General features: G+C 38.5%; 1 protein-coding gene across 2 annotated transcripts in view; it reads left to right on the top strand.

The window, feature by feature from the left end:
- The window catches only part of NPAS3 (neuronal PAS domain protein 3), a 623,184-nt gene extending 605,795 nt beyond the window's left edge, over positions 1–17,389 (top strand). For both annotated transcript variants that reach the window (XM_074868268.1, XM_074868269.1), the window contains exons 9-11: positions 6,543–6,690; positions 9,833–9,948; positions 13,106–17,389. In XM_074868268.1, coding sequence (XP_074724369.1) covers positions 6,543–6,690; positions 9,833–9,948; positions 13,106–14,415 — 1,574 coding nt within the window. In that variant the 3' untranslated portion in view covers positions 14,416–17,389. The remainder of the gene's footprint in view (positions 1–6,542; positions 6,691–9,832; positions 9,949–13,105) is intronic.
- Positions 17,390–17,628: the final 239 nt, after the last annotated feature.

Here is a 17,628-nt window from a genome sequence, read left to right on the forward strand (position 1 = left end):
TGATACATTAAATTATATATTATAATTCTGTCATTACATTTAATCAACACCTACCTAATGTTTTAAAATAAACATCCTACCTAGCACTACATATTCTTGTTAATAGTTATTGTTAAGCATAATTATAAAATTGTAATTTTAAATGATGGACCATGGGCAAATGGTATGTTATAACCACCATGAAAGGGAGAGGGGAAGAAAAGTGTCTCTGTTGTTTAAGTAGATGATGATTTGTGCTTAGTGCTGGGAAATACTTTTTGTCTGGTTTTGCTGGGTTTTAATGAATTTGTACAGCTGCTGTGAACTGTCATCATGTAAACTGATAACATAGGGTTGATTTTAAACAAAACATCTTCCTGGTTCTTATCTGAGATAATTTGGAATCAAATTAAGTCAGAATCTCTAGTAGAGGCTAAGAGTTTTCAGAGGGCTGGAGTACCACTGTCCTGGGATTAGGATAGGTTACAAAATCCATTAATGTTTTTCCAAACTTTTTTCACTATTCAGAGTTACTTTTCTTCCCTAGCTGGACATGTAGCATGCAAGACTTTTTTCACTGTATTTGGCAAGTGATGACCCTGAGCTACAAACTTCATTCCTAATATGAATCCGCATTTTTTTAACAGTTTGACTCAGACCACTTTTAGCATTTGCATTTCTGCAAAGTGAGGCAGGAAAAATATTGCTTAGTCTTTAAAGATTCTTAAGCTTCCCCATTTTTCTAAATGGTTGATTAAGGCTTTTTATTTTTTTCCTGCAAGGTTGGTGATACTTATTTTTGCCTAATTTGTCAGGTATTTGTGTTCGTAACATCCCTACACTGGAAGATTAAACAGTATTCCATATTGCAGAAGTAAGCAATGAATCAACTGCCAACTTAACGTCTTTAGAGTGACTGTTTATGCTTAAAGGAATTATCCCAGGTGAATGAAGAAGTTAGGTGGGAGTTTGGATACCAGTGAGGTACAGTTTTCCTTCATGAATCTGACCTGCTACTTCCTGCTTGACTTTGGAAATGATGAATTTATTTTTAGAAGCCATCACTTATTACTATCTAATATTCATATCATGATAGCAGCCATGTCTCAGTGTTATTGACACAATACAGGGCATTCTACCCAAACCTGTCCAGCACTCAGGGATTTCTCCTGTCGTATAGAGTGAGTAAAATGCAGCTTTCTAAAGCCTCACAGAACCAATATTTTTCTAAACAGTTATCATCTTTCTGTTTTTCTTAAGAGAACTCTTTTGAGATACAGTAAGTCACACAGGGCTGGTAAGCAACTGTCTGCAATGAGGGGAGGTAGAGCAATGTGACCCATGGGAACTTTTGTGATGGGAAGCTGGCATTCTTCCCCAAGCAATCTGCTATGGAGGCCACACTTTTGGCCTGGTGGGTAGAGAATGCATTTGCACACTGTCCTGGTTTACATCCTTTCCTCCTCACCCCACCCCATGTAGTAGATTCAAGATTGAAGTGTTTGTGGAGAATTATATAGATGTCTCACTAAATGTCTTCAAGTCTCCTATCATCTATCTCATAATTCTGTTTAAGTAACAAACATCATTTAACATTGCTAAATATTTCTCAGTACTTCTTTTTCATTGCTAAAATCCAATTTGTGGATACCTACTATTTAAAACATCTAACTCACTAATTGCAAAATCTATAGAAAAGTCCTTACAACATCAAAGGCTCACTTGATCCTTGGAGCTGTTATAAATGAAAAACTGTCTCTGTTACAAGCAAATAAGGCACTTAATGCACTCTTTCTGGCTGTGATGCTATTTTTCCTGTGGGTTTTGAAAGTGACCTTCCTGTAAGCATCAAGGACTGTAACTTTTCAGATAAAGAAACTTGTTCTTGTTTTAAGTCTATGCCAGGTTCATTCCCCTATAGCCCACACTTTTCAAAAGCAGAAGAAAAAGTAATCCAGAATTAAAAAAATAAAAACCCCTCTGTTTCCAGAATGAAGTTACCCTGTCAGCTTGCCTTGGGCCTTAGGTGGAGAAGTGGAGATTAAAGAGTCAGTATTCCTTTTCATGTTTCGTCTGCCAGTTTTGTGAATGTAGAAAGAGTACTTGTGGCTGCAGCTAAGTATCCGACTATGGTATTAAGTATGGCATTTTCATCCTCATGCGGTAAATTAAAAATATTCTTATAAGTTTATCACAAGGGGAATTCAGTATCAATACCATCCAGTCATTGATAAAGGTATTTCAAGGAGAAGGGTGAATAGCACAGCAGATGTAACCTCAATATTTTTGCCAATTATAAAGAGGCTCTTTGTGAAGCTGTGTGAATATGTAAGATGATCTCATCATTTCCTATTTACTCAATACTTACCTGAATACGCAATATAGTGTAGCTTTTAAATGCATATGCACATGAGTAAAATGTCCTTTTGTAAGAGACTTTGCTAAAAGACTGCTTTTGATACACAATTTCTTCATCTCCTCTTCAAACTGAATTAAGCTACTTCCTTCTTTTAAGACACAACTCACTATTTAGAAGCTTTGGCTTTGATTTTTCAGAACAGCCTTACAGGAAGAAACTATGTTCTTTTTCTTTTTGTAACCATATTTCTGAAGACAAACTTGTACTGATTTATTTTGATTTTCTAACAGAAATAGGTTCCTGCAAAGAACACTGACTGTTTCTTCTTCTCCCCCCTCCTTCACTCCACTGCTACAAGAATATTGCTGTGCGCAAAGCTACCAAGGAAAACTGAAATCCCTCTGTTGGGAACTGTGTACATAGCAATATATTCATACTTTGAGAAATAAGTGAGATTTTTTTTTTTAGTTCTTAGCATGACATACTGTGCATTTCTTGCATGCTAACCACTGAATTCAAATTGAGTAACTAGGTAACGTTTCAGCAAATTTTAGTCAAGTTTAGCATCCACCATTTTAGGGAATATATCTGTGTAGCTAGCAGTCACCAGTTTTAAAACATTAACCCTCAGTTATTCCCTTTGATTAAAGGGGTTTTATATATATATGTATATATATAATTATATAACCCAATTCTGCATAATCCTGTGTAACTTCGGTCACACGAGCCATCCCACCAATGTGGTCATGAGTCTCACCTTCCCCCATACTGCATTGTCTGCCAGACTGGGTGCTTCATGTATAATACAAATAGAAATTTAAACTCTTTGCATTTCTCAGTGTACAAAAATACAGAGCTGAACCCTGATTCTCAGTAAGAGATTTGCCTTAAGTGCAGTCTGAATAAGTCCAGGATGTGATCCACGTAGCATTACTTTTTCGGAAGTTTATGCTAAGCTGAAATGCATGGTCTGTTGCTAGTAACAAAACATAATTTCACTAACAGAGCTTAGGATGGACTAATTCTTTACTTTCATTTCTTCTCAAAATCAGTAACTTTTTTAATGGACTCCGTGTACCTCCAAACTGAAGATCCTCAAAATGAAACTGGGCTTTACTCAGTAACACCAGGTTATTAATAAACCAGATAGATTTCCCTTCCTGATGTGTCCTTCTAGATGCTGATTTTCTCAAAATTCCCATCTAATTTCAATGTCTCAGCTTGGCAATGGCAACAGTTTAAAAATACTGTAAATTAGAAAACATTTCAATTTTTTTTCATTCTTTCATCACATTGAGAAATTTCTTCCCAAGCTATAGCTTGAGCTTTCAGAACTGACTTGGGGGTGCCTAGTGCACTCTCAAGGATGTAAGAACCAGATTTAGCAGCACAGCACAGCTGGCCTGCCAGAGAATCTCTTTACAGAGAGAATTTTTATATTGAATCGTGGGACTTCCTTCAGAGCGTGGTCCACAAATCTCTCATATGAAACGTGCTTTAGACAGATGCAGGAAGGAAAGTCCTGTGTATGTGGTAATATATCAGAGCTGGCCAAATAGAGAGTGGGAATTTGCAGGTAGATGAACTTCATGGAAAGCTCAATTTCAAGGCAGTATTTCAGATATTCTTTGGATGTATAGTAATTTGGGAGCCTGAACTCTGACTGTAGATGGTTTGTATGCAACTGTGATGCACTGAATTCTCTTTCTTGAAAAAGCAATCACCTTTTCCTTCAGAAATAACTTATAAGGTTTTCATTTACCCCCTTTTTTTCCATAGTTCTGAAGTGCATGCTCTGTTCAGCTCATGACAGACTTTTCCAGTGGTGCAATAACCAATATAAAAGGTACTGAAGGAGGAAGGACTTGTCTAGGATGAAATGAACTGAAAGAGCTGGAGGATCTGGATCCTCGTAGCTATCACTATGCAGAATTGCAGCGTGCTCTTCAGTCACTGGCGAGTGACTCACCTGGTACCTTGACTTTCAAATGTGCATGTAGGCAGTTATGAGGATTCATCCTTTAGTATTTGTATAGCATGGTAAACTCCTTAGATAAAAATTGTTATAAAGAAGGTAACAGTATAATTAGTAGATACAAATGCAGATAGATATTACTAGTTTTTGCACACACTTGTGGGTGTTCAGGTTTCTGGAAAGGAGACAATATCACCCCAGACTTCCAGGCATATCAATTTTACTGTCAGCTGTAAGTGGAGTATTTTGAATGTCCTATTTTACTGAAATGGAAAAGTGTACCATAATCAAAACTTACAGCAGTACTTTTCTTCCCTTATTCTTCATAACTGATAAAGTTGGGCTAATTCATGTGGGATTGCTTTCTAAAGTGACATACAACATTGGTTTGACAGAAATGCTGGGTAGTGAGTTGTTCATATTTTATCTTTATTCTTCTGTTCAGTGAGGTTTTGAAGCCAATGAATTATCATAGCAGAATATTTAGAGCTTGGAATACAAAAGTAAAAATTTAGGGAAACACATGGATTACTGCTAGAAGCAAACCTAGTTAACTGGAGGTTGCTGAAAAATGACAGGACCCAGATCACAAGTATTTGTTCATATTACAGCTGAACCTAACTTGCACTTTACATTCACTTTACATTGCACCTTTTTACATTCATTTTTTATTCAATAGTTGAAAAATTGGAGTGGGGATTGGGGGATCCCTCCAAGGTAAGAAAGTGTCTGTGTTTGTATGGCTGCCTTTGTAAATATCTTTTTCTGTAGGTATCTGTTGTACATGGGTTTAGATATAGATACATTCGTATGTATAATTAGGGGTATAGACATTTGGTTAACTTGAAAGCTCCAAAGTGTCATTTGTCACATTTATAGTAGGAACTTTAACTGCCTTAAATACTTATTCTTTTCCAAAGTGACTTTTTTCTTTTCCCTCTACAAAAAAAAAGGAAATGTACTTCATGAAACTATTGTATATGAAGCACTTATTAGCCGTAATTAAATGGACAATATGAATTTACTACGTCTTTAGGACTCTGGCTTGTTCTGGTTTAGAGCAAGATGATTAATGCAAATACATATTACTTGAGATAACCATTTAGCAGCTAATTTAGCCAAATTTATTACAGCAGTTAGAGGTTTTTCATTTTAGCAGACGGAGACAAGGACATGACAAAAGCAGAAGGTGTCTATGAATGCACACTGCCCTCTAGTGCACAAAACTTTATGGGATTAGTGAGGAATGCAGAGGAGAGTAAGTGCTCCGGTAACAATAGTACCCAGATTTTGTATAGGTTAGGTTTTCTTTAAAACCTTGCTGCTCCCTCCCACTGAAAGATTTGCATTTCATCCCCGTCTCCTGCACTGAAGCATCAGATACAAACCAAATCCGTTTCAACTTGGCAATATTTTGGCTGAAGTATTACTTTAAACATCTGCATTTTTAAGCCTTCTTGCTGTGCGCATTTAATAGCACTGTTTCACATTACTGATTGCTTTTACTTGTTTCTCTGTTTCCTAGCATATTTCAAACGTTGGAGAGAGCTGTCACTCTTTGGCTCTAACCAAGCCATTCTGTGCTTCCCTTAGGCCTCTTTCTCAGTCTGTTGGTGGATTTACTTTGCTTTGGTAGAAAGTAAATCCTCCCAAGACTTTCCCCCCACTGACCAGTGGAGATTTGGTTCATCTGAGAACTATAAATTCTGTTTGACAAGATCAAAGAAACAGATGTATAAGTTCAGTGGTTGATATTGCCTGCAATAAAGAGAAATGATCAAAGCAGCAGGGGTAGAGTATCTTCCCAAACCTTTCAAATACCCAGAATCTCAAAGAGGTCTACCTAGGAGCTATGAATAAATCACATATAAATTTGCCTCTTTTTTTTCCTTTTCTTTTTTTACAGTTTGACATTGAGTGAATTGAAAATGTCCACACAGCGATAAGCATTCTGTGAACCAAAGAGATTTGTAGTTCTTTTTACTTTTCTTCTTCCACTAGAGTTTCCAAAAACAGATTAAAATTCTACTTTAAAACTTATAAAACATACAGCTAGTTATACTGAACTTCAGATCCTGTTTGTCATCTTACTGGCATGCTGCATTAAACCTAAAGGAAGCAAAGTGTCTTCTGCTTATACTTGTGGCATGTGGTACAATGAAGATCATTTTACCACATTTCTGACATGTTCTATATCTTGCTTTTGTTTTGTTTGTATTTTTTTGCCAGTGCTGAATAAGGGTCAATGTGTAACAAAGTATTACCGCTGGATGCAGAAGAACGGAGGTTATATCTGGATACAGTCTAGTGCAACCATAGCTGTCAATGCCAAGAATGCCAGTGAGAAGAATATCATCTGGGTCAATTACCTTCTTAGGTAGGTCTTCCAGTCACTTCTCTCACTTGAACTGCTGTCTCTGTTGCTTGTCTCTCTTGGAGAGAGTTTTAGGGAAAAAAAAAACATTGCCTACTGGAGAAAGTTAAGAAGAACTTTTCATATAGTCAACCTCAAAAACAGCGTCATTTGGTTATTTTTATTGAGACATCTGTCATGTCTCAGTACACTGGAATTATTATGCTGCCTTAGCCTTCAGATAAACCCTCCACCATTGTATTGCATGACTCCACTTCCCTGAAATCTACTCAACCTGAGCTTAAAGATAAAAATGATGCACACCAACTTTCAGTAGTTGTCTTATAAAATCTGGTGTGAAGTGTTGGGCAGTGGTTTATCTGATTATTGAAAATGCATAGAAGCAAACTTCTGGAATACTACAAAAAAGTCTCTCTGAAAGGTGTTTGCCAGTTCACTTCAGAGTGAGGAATTTTCTCAGGAGAAAAGCCTTGAAATAGTATGTTGCTCCTGTAACCATCAGACAGTATGCGCACTGAAAAATGCAAAATAGGATTTAAAAATAAAAGTAGCAATTAAAACTGTTTTAAACTATTAGAACTATTATAAACAGAACTAGTGGTAATATCTTGAATGAAAGGCTCTTCCCTGAGAAATTCTGTTTTACCAAAGCCCAAGTATTTCTAAAGGACTGGTTTCTGAGCTCGAGGGAAGACCAGCAGTCACTGAGAGACAGTGAATTATAAACCTGACCCTTTTCATCTGAAAATACCTTTCAACACATTCTGTTTTGTGAAAATGTTCAATAAGATTGGAGGATTTTCTGTTTCATTCCAGAGCAGTACAAACAAACAAATAAAATTTGAAACCTTGAGATGGTCATGAAATGCAGTTGTCATTTTCTGGCCTGTTCTCCTTTTAAGTTGCTTGTCATGGTTTGTTACATTCCCTTTGATGCCATGAAAGTTCAAAGTGATGTCTAGGGGTTAGATTGTGACTTATTATGCCAAGTCCAGCAGGCCCTGAAGAGACTGTGACTGCCTAAACTTGCACGTTGAAATACTTTTGATTCCCCTTTTGGGGAAGAGGAAGAAGCAAACCCTGGCAGGACAGCATCAAGGGATAATGTGGAAAACCTTCCACAGTGGTGGAGTGTTCATTGGGGCTTGCATGTTTCTGTCCTGCTATGACTGAGCACGGGCATTTCTGAATAAATCCTTAGTCTGCTACTTTTTTGCATCTTTCTGCAAGAGTGAGGTAGAATGCAGCATTTCAAGAGGTCAGCTTAAGCCTGCCAATTCTGAACTGGAAGTACAGCTTCACTGCCCCAGTCCTAACAGGGCTTCAAAATGCCCAAAAATGTGCTCATATTCTAGTTGGAAAACTGGTCTGTAAGAATTATGAACAGCTGCCTCTGTCCCCTTTGCTCCCTTCCAGACATAGTCCACAAATGTCACACAAAGTTATTTTCTCTCCCAACAGAATATACTTAACAAAAAAAGAAAAGCAGTGTGGTCTTCCCCAAGTCTCCTCCCAGAACTTGATTTTTTTGCTGCATTCTCTTCACCTGTCTGTTAGAGAAAGATTAACTTCTCCACTGAATTTGTATTTTTAATTTAGATTTCTGCTAGTACTGGAATCCACAAAAGATCCAAATGTCCAAATAATATTTTAATGAAAGATCAAGGCATAATTAGGTCTACTCTTAGCAGGAGTACTGGTCTGTATACATTTCCATGCATTAGAAAGTATGATTCAGCTGTCTGTAAAAGGATAGACTAATTATAGTGACAGGGAGGATTAATGCTGTTCTTGTTCTAGCAACTTGTTATTCACAGTGTGAAAGCCCTCAAACATCTTTCGCTTGGAGGGGGCAAATTTTGGGACTGCCCTGGGATGCAACAGAATCAAGTCACTTTGTCAGGACAAAACCATAAAGATGGTAATCATAAGAATGGCATTTCAGTGTGAACTGTGTGAACTCTGAATTTTCACAGTACACTGTAATAGGCTGAATATGAGCACACTGTCATTGTGATAGTGTGGCAGTCACCCCTGGTGCTGCCTCGTGTTGTTCTACGCAGGACTGCGGATTTTCTGCTCTATCACCAGGCTGGAATTTGAATTGCATAGAAGTGCTCACCTATTCAAAAATTATTAAATACTTTGTTTATTTTCAACATTCCTATGCCACTTACGTCTAGCTGTGTCTGTTCCCCTGCCTTTGCACGGAATTGGGAGAGGAACACAATTTAAAAGGTACAAACCAAGAAAAAGCGTAGGGTTGGGGTTGGTTGGTTTTTTTCAGTTTCTCTGGTAGTGTAGCTTTTTTACATTGCAGTCATGTTCATTGCTAACAAGTCACAGGTGAGCACCACATGAGCAGATGAAGATATGATTATAATGGGTGTGTTGACAGTTCTTTATCCCTAACATATGCATCTTAACATGCACATGTGCATCTGTCATATAGTTAGAGTGGTTGCTTTTGGTTTCTTGGTGATGTGGATGCATGTGTGCAGTGTTTAAAAAAACATATAACCTTTTTTATCTATTTTTTGGCCAAATTCTTTTGATCAGTGGTCATTTTCTCTAGCCCTAACTGAGCACCTTCTTACTAACTTTATGTGTGGTCTGCTTGATTAAAGTGTGGAAAATGGGAACATTGAGAAAAACAGGTATTGAAAGGGCTCTGGCAAGGTTGATAGAGAACATTGTTACAGAGATAACTCTAATAGACATTGCCGGTGGGAGAGAAACAGATTGGAAAAGTTAAAACACCCTCTCTGTCCTTCCAGGCACAGTAATGGGATCGAAATCGAGATATTTTGTTGTTGGATGATTACACAGTGTAGCTTTACTGTTAGATATCACACAAGCCATGGTGTCCCCGTTCAGTAAGAATGCTTTGATAGCTCTAAAACTTCACTAGAATCAAATGAGTTTTAGTACCTGGTCAATATAAGTATTTGACAGCAGTATTAAAAGAAACCTTCATAAAATCCCTGCTGTGAAGCTCTGAGGAGCAGAAAATATATGTTTCTGTGTTTGCTCTGCTATTCTTCCTATTTATGTTCTTTGTTCCTGAACTTTGATATGGAAAGAGGGAAAAACCATGAAACTGCAAATCATCCAACTGTGTTTATATTTGCTGTCTCCTCTTCAGTAACCCAGAGTACAAGGACACTCCAATGGATATTGCACAACTTCCTCATCTGCCAGAAAAAACCTCAGAATCCTCGGAGACCTCTGACTCTGAATCGGACTCAAAGGACAACTCAGGTAAACACACATGGTGTGCCTTTACACGCACAAAAAGTTCATATCATGAGAGCCCCATGGTTTGCTTTCTAGTTGCTTTTACTTCTCAAGGATTGTTCCATTATAACAAAACAAAACACAAAAAAATCCTGTAAAATGACATTGAAAAACACTAGCAAAATCTTTTAATGATCTCAGCATTTCCACAGTGTCTCCATTTCTTCAGTATTTCTCTTCGCTCTGTGCATGCATCCTTGCCTGCATTGCACTGAACTGAATATGTGATTTCTCAGCTAAGCTTCATAAACAGGTATTGTGCCTTGTGTAGAGGACCTGGGATTGAAACTGTTGAATATAATTCTAGTTCTTATCTTCCCAGAGTAGACATACGTTCTGAAGATAAGTCTCTACTGTCAATCTTTATGACCCTTTTTCCTGTATAAATACATTTTTGAAGAGTCTCACTAGGGAGCAGTGAAGACTGAAAAATTTGAGGGTTTTGTTGGGTTAAAGGAATTATATTTTATTAGAAGGTATGGGTTCAAGCACTTGTTTCTAAGCTCTTTACGTCTGGGACTTCAGCTGTTTTTTAAAAGCTAAATGTACTTGTCAAACTCAATGTGTAAATTAGTCCTACAGATGGTCCAGTGCACAGATGGTTCACACGTTCCCCATTAGTTTTAAAAGTGGTTACCTAGGTACAGGTACATATCATCTGGCTTTGAAAGGAGCATGGTTTCCTGTGGCCCAAGAACTAAAGATGTTACTCTGCTGTAGTATGCAATATATATATATATATATGATTTTTCTGTCATGTCTATGATAACAACCAAAAAAAGAATCTGGAGAAAATGGACCACAGTGACATAAATCAAGCAAAAGTAAGAAGAGGATCAGTCCTTAATGTTATATTATATGATACGGCTGTTCTCTTTCATCTTTTGCCTTTATTTGTTCTCCTTTGACAGCCTGGTTCGATGGTTTAAGTCAACGTTAGACACACATACAGGCTGACTGCCCACCGTCATTGACAATCTCTTCACCCATTCCCAGTGCTTCCTTTATGCTGTCTTGTTCCTAAATAGCCAAATAACACACATGTGGAAAACAGTTTGCATTTCCCATGTGCACTGTAAGTTTCTCCAGGTGAGAAGTGCATGTGCATTCATGACTCCCAAGGCTGATGCAGATCAAGAGAGCATTCTTCAAAGGTACACAGATGTGAACATCTCAGAAGGAGATGTCTGGGAGTCTTGGAAGACAGCAGAGGCAGGGCGTTGTTTCATACAAAAGAATTAAATAGAAATGCCAAAGTACCTGAAATCAGAACAGCATCTTGGACGAAACCAACAAGTTCAGTTCGAGCTCTGATAAAATCCCAGGCAAACTTTGTGCAGCTTTAGACTACCTCACTCTAAGCCCACTCTAGCCCAGCTAGAAACCATGGCCATAAAAGGAAGCATCTTCAAAAAAAGAAAAAAAAAAATTGTAGGAGAAATTCAGCCCTAGGTGGAACAAAAAGATGAATGAGATTTAGGGGTCTGTGGCTGTGTGATGGTTTAGGCCCTGCCGGGACCCAAGACCGCGCTGCCGCTGCCCCTCCCCCACCATCCGACCAGACGGGAAGAGAGTGAAATACAAACCCCAGGGCTGAGATAAGGAGAGGTTTAATACAACAGTGCAACAGCAACAAAGCAAACAACAACAACAAGAACAGTAACAATAGCAATAACAGTAATAACAATAAACAGAACAAAAATGTACCGATACAGCAGTGAGGAGAGCGACCACACAACACGTGCGTTCGCCGATTCTCCCGTGCTTGGGTGCCCGGACGTGACGTCAGCATGGTATTGAATAACCTGGCTAGAGCTTCCCCCCACTGCTGGGGAAACTTAACCCTATCCTAGCTGAACCAGGACAGGCTGTTACTTTGCTTCTGTGGGTTTTATTTTTCAAAAGGAAGGGTCTCTCTGCTGCTGGTCACTCAAGCAAAAGTCCCAATAAGTGCCTTGTGAAGTGCATGCCCTGAATTCTCAGGCGTCTTCCCTGTCAAACCCACCTTCTCCAGCACTTCTGGGAAACTGCTTGGTATTGATGGCTCCAGGAGTAACCAATCTTTAGAAGAAAACTGGCCCTTCCCCTCTCCCCCTAAAATGAGTATATTGAAAAGAGTAGTACTTGGCTCTGATGAGTGAAAAAACATCTTTTATTTCCCAACAAAAGATTCCTGGCCAGTCTGTAAAAGACGAGGTCTCCTGAAGCCTTTCATGACGCTTTCAAACTTAGTATGATAATGGAGCTCATTCAGTCTCAAAGCTGCTTTGGCTGTCTGAGTCCAGTGGGCTAGAGTGTTTATCTCATCCCAATTAGAATTAGGTAAAAATCTAAAACACAACTAAATGAATTCAGGCAAGAGGAGCGACAGCTTCTCAGAGCTGTAGCTGGTCTATTTTCAATGGCCCTTAAATGATTTGGATCAACCAAGAATTTAATTCACTGCCTGAATTTTTTTTCTGGTTTTTTGTTATTTGGTGCCCTTCAGGGGAATATGAGAAGACAGTCTAGCAACGTAACAAAATTGTTTTAACTGGTTTATTCACTCAGATTTATACACATATGACCTGCTTCTCCTCTCACACGGGAGAAAATCAGTGGTAATTCCACTGAAAGCAGAGACACTATGCCACTTCTAAAGTGGAAATGGTGAGAGGAAAATGAGATGAGAGGACTAGAATCTTCATTAGTAAATAGTGCTACCCCTGGATGCCTGCCCACTGTAGGAGAACACGGATGTGAAAGAACAGTCACCAGAACATAACGGTCATAATGGGATTGTTCACTGACTCCTCTTTGGATGACACAACTACAGTGATGTTTTGCGCACAGTTGTCAAAATGATTCTTGTCCAGCAAGCAGATGAAAAGGCTCCCCTCAGTCAAGGTGCAGGCCATATAGCAGAGGCTTTTAGTGCATTAACAGTCCTGAGTCAGAGAGATTCATGGTGATCAAATTCTCACAACACAATGTTGCAAAAAACTGAGACACTACAGAAGAGAACACCTTTTGCCAAAAAATCTACAGCAATCAAATCTCATTGGTAGGTAGAAATCAGGACTTGGGTTATAATATTATGTTCCTGTTGCTAATGGTTTGTTTCACTTTCCTTTTGCTCCAGAGGACAATGAGAACTCAAAGTCAGATGAGAAAGGAAACCAGTCAGAAAACAGTGAAGACCCTGAGTCTGACAGAAAAAAGTCAGGAAATCAGTCGGATAACGAAATGAACTGTAACGATGATGGGAACAGCTCCAGCAACCAGGACAGCAGGGACAGTGATGACAGCTTTGAAAACTCTGACTTCGAGAATCAAAAGGCCCCTGAGGACAGTTTTGGCACTCTTGGCTCTATGCAGATCAAGGTGGAGCGCTATGTTGAGAGTGAGTCAGACTTGCGGTTGCAGAACTGTGAATCACTGACCTCGGACAGTGCCAAGGACTCAGACAGTGCAGGGGAAGTAAATGCCCAGTCTTCCAGCAAACATCAAAAGAGGAAGAAGAGGAGAAAAAAGCAAAAGGGAGGCAGCATGATCCGGAGAAGGCTGTCAAGCACCTCAAGTCCGAATGGACTTGACTCAGCTTTGGTGGACCAGCCCCAGCTGCTCTCGTCACCAAACAGTGCCTCAGTGCTCAAAATTAAAACAGAAATCTCAGAACCTATCAATTTTGATAATGATAGCAGTATTTGGAATTACCCACCCAACAGGGAAATCTCAAGGAATGAATCACCGTACAGTATGACCAAGCCCCCCAGCTCCGAGCACTTCCCTTCCCCCCAAGCCAGCAGTAGTTTACATGTCTCCATTCCAGACTCTGTTCTCACCCCGCCAGGGACTGAAAATACTGCCAGCCGTAAAACTCAGTTCAGCACCTCATCCAACTCGGCCTTGGCTCCTGTGTCCTCTGACCCTTTGTCACCCCCACTTTCAGCATCTCCACGGGACAAACATCCAGGAGGTCCCACAACTTCCAATTCTTTGTTGTACACTGGGGATCTGGAAGCCCTTCAGAGGTTACAAGCAGGCAATGTGGTGCTTCCTTTGGTTCACAGGGTAACGGGAACCCTTGCTGCGACCAGCACTGCTGCTCAGAGGGTCTACACCACTGGCACTATTCGGTATGCTCCAGCTGAAGTTACTTTAGCCATGCAGGGCAACCTCCTCCCCAACACCCATGCTGTTAACTTTGTTGATGTTAACAGCCCCAGCTTTGGGCTGGATCCTAAAACACCGATGGAAATGCTCTACCACCACGTTCACCGACTCAATATGTCGGGACCATTTGGAAGTGCTGTGAGCGGGGCCAGTCTGACCCAAATGCCTGCAGGGAATGTGTTCACAACTGCCGAAGGACTTTTTTCCACTCTTCCATTTCCTGTGTACAGCAACGGCATTCACACTACACAGACTCTGGAACGGAAAGAGGATTGAAATATGACCACATACTGTGTTCAGTGTTATACTCTGAGGCATAGACTGTGTTTTAATTTAGACCTTTAATTCTAGCACTTTGAATTTGAGCAGGTCAGCTTATTCTCTCAATATGATGGTCCCCATTTCATTCCCCTTCTCTTTAACTTGACTTATTCTTTAATGTAAAGATATTTTTTTATTTTTGCCTTCAGAGAGTCGAAGTACCAGTTGCCTGCCATTTTGTCTTCTTCTAAGATGTGTGTTTTTTCCTTTGCATCTTTATTAAGATGCCTTTAATATGTGTATGCCTCTGCCATAGAATACTCAGTGTTGTGGTAAAGAGATTTTAAAGTGACAACCATTGGTTTTACTTCAAAATGATCTTGATATGATCAAGATTAAAAGAGACAAGCATAAACAATGTGCCCTGTTTGACTAAGTCAAATGAAAAGGGGTTTTTGTTCCTAATTCCTTTAAAAATAGGGGATAGTATTTTAGAATTTTATGCAGAGTTTAATTCTCTTTTTATGGTTAAGATTTTCTTACTTGCACATAAAATAATTTGGGTTCTTAAAAAGTTAATTTCTGGCCTGTGACTAGAATGTTAAAAAAGTTGGACTAAATGTTAATTACTGAAACTTTAACTTAATTTCTAAAACCATGGTGCTATCATTTATTAATCTGTAATGTCTTCATACAATATGCAGCTTGTGGGCTGGGTTTTTTGGAAAGAATGTGTTCCGTACTGGTTTATAGTCGGGTGCTGCAGTCTCCTTGGTTAGTTAAGACAAAAGCCCTCATTAACATTTGCTGCAGGACTTAATATTTTTTACCTCCAAACTAACAAGCATAGCCTCACATCAAATTTAAATGGGTCAGGAAGCCTTTTTCAAAAAGTGCTTAAAAACAAAAAACTCAATTTAATTGACGCGAGGAGCAGTTTCTTAGGTGCATATTGTTTTGCTTTATTTTTTTCTCAGTGTAACTGAGGCTAATTTTACAACGTCAAATAACACTTCAGAGTAAAAAAAAAAACCAGAAGAACTATTTAACATGTTTTGTTTTGTTTTTCATTTAATATTATAGAGGGAAGGTTGTAAATTTCTTTCTGTTCTTTGATTTGGGTATTTTTTGTTGTTGTTTCCTTATTTCTAGTGTTGAAACCAATATGTTTTAAAACTAAAGAATGGGTTAATAAGCTTGAAATAGATAACTACAACTGAAAACTGCACATTAAGTAAAAGAAAAGAAATCTCCTATTTTGTCTTTGTTGCCAGAAATCACAGTGTAGTGTCAAACACTCCAAATGACTGTCAAATATAAATTCTTCTTCCACTCCATCTTTGGCAGCTGTTTGTTAAGGCATCTAATAACAGATGTGAGAACTGTAATGTGTACAATGTGTAAGTGTCCTTGGCTGTCAGTCCCATTGCAGTTTCAATGTGTGTTACTATATGCAGTATATACTAAGCTAATGTAGTTGTTTTGTCCTTTGTCTTCTCTGTGCTTTATCTCTAGTCCGGAGTGGTAAAGTCCCATTCCTGCAGTCCTAGTGAACCAGTGATTCTTGGGGGTTAGTGGTTTTTGTGTGGTGGCCTTCCTCTGTAATGTCACCTTATGCTGCTTCCACTGTCTGTATACCTTTTAATTTCTGCTGTTGCTTTGCTGTTGTGTATTCTCAGACCTCTCTCTCCCCCTTCCTCTCTCCCCATCTCTCCACACTTTTCCCCTCTCTCCTTCTCTCACTCTCTCGTTCTCTCTTCTTCACTCTCAGAGATAAAAGACTCTTAACTAGCTCAAGGTTAATGGAGCCATTTTTCCCACAGAGGAATTCTGGGTATGACTTACTCTTCCAGTGTACCCCACAATGCACTACAGAGTAATGCTCAGATATATTAAGCAAATTGACGCCATATAGCCTCAGTTGTTAACATTCCCAGAGTCCCTTGTGCTCAAACTGTAAGCAGAGGGTGCATTTCTTTGGTTTTCTCCCAGGTAGGCTGGCGGAGTAATACGTAGAGCAATTACCAGTGAGATAGGAAATGCTTTCAAAGGTCGACCAGCATTGTTTAAAAAGGAAACTGAGCTTAGAATTGTCATATATATTTGCTTATGTGTGCAATGCTAATATATTAACTCAGCTGTCCTTTGAATTTTTGATCACTCACTGCATTGAGTCAATTCCTGCGGTAGCTTTGAATTTGAGAAGTAGGTCCAAGCCACAGCGGAGTAATAGCAAAAAAGGAATTGAATGCCACAAATTTAATTAATGAGCTTTTAAAGGTTCCATTAGAAGGATTTAAGTAGGTCTAAAAAAGGTGAGAAAGCTGATTGGGAAATTCAAAGTTTAATTTTGGAAGCTCTACTCTAGCTATGGAACAATCAAAGGAGTGCACCTATCAGCTACAAAGAACAGCTAGACAGCTGTTGTTGTTTTGGGTTTTTTTTATAAATGTTTCTGTGTTGTGTCAAAATGATTTCTGGTGATTTAAACTAACAGATAATCACAGCTGCTGTCTAAATCCATAGTGTTTAAAATTACAAAATGAAAAAAAAACTTCATTACCTGTGAAGACTGTGTCTGTGTTTTTAACTATTTCTTGTACAAATATATGAAATCTTTTATGAGGAGACTGGTGCCAAGTAGCTGAATAATGGGGAAAGGGATTCTGTTCGTATAAATCTTAGCAGTGTTACCAACTCTACAATATAAAAAAAATTAAAATGTTAAAAAGTGACAGCTATGGTACATTTATTTTGTGTTAAGCTAACCGAATCTAACTTCTTGAGTGCCTGGCTTATTTGAAACATTTTTTTCATTGATCATTGATAATGCTGCAAATCAGAAATGTACATACTTCATTTACAACAGGGTTCTTTTTATACTTTTGTAGATTCTCATACATGTCATACATGGTTGTCTTTATGTAACTTAATTTTTTTTCATCCCGCAGGTGCCATTTTCATAATAAACTTCTCTTGGATTTGTTACTATCTGGCATCATTTCTTTTACATATAACCATCCTGACTAATGAATGCTGGTAGTATTTGTTTGAGCAGGTATTTTTTAATTGTTTTCTTTAAAAAAAAAAAAAAAACAAAAAAACAAGAAAAAATAACCAAAAATCAAAGAGGATAAAGCTAGATTTTATTAACGCTTGTGAAATGAAGAAAAGAAGCTGTCAAGATGTAGGTTAAGAATGCTAATCCAAATACTACAACAAACTTGC

The sequence above is a fragment of the Strix uralensis genome, chromosome 4 (genome assembly GCF_047716275.1).
Source record: "Strix uralensis isolate ZFMK-TIS-50842 chromosome 4, bStrUra1, whole genome shotgun sequence".
Lineage (NCBI taxonomy): Eukaryota > Metazoa > Chordata > Aves > Strigiformes > Strigidae > Strix > Strix uralensis.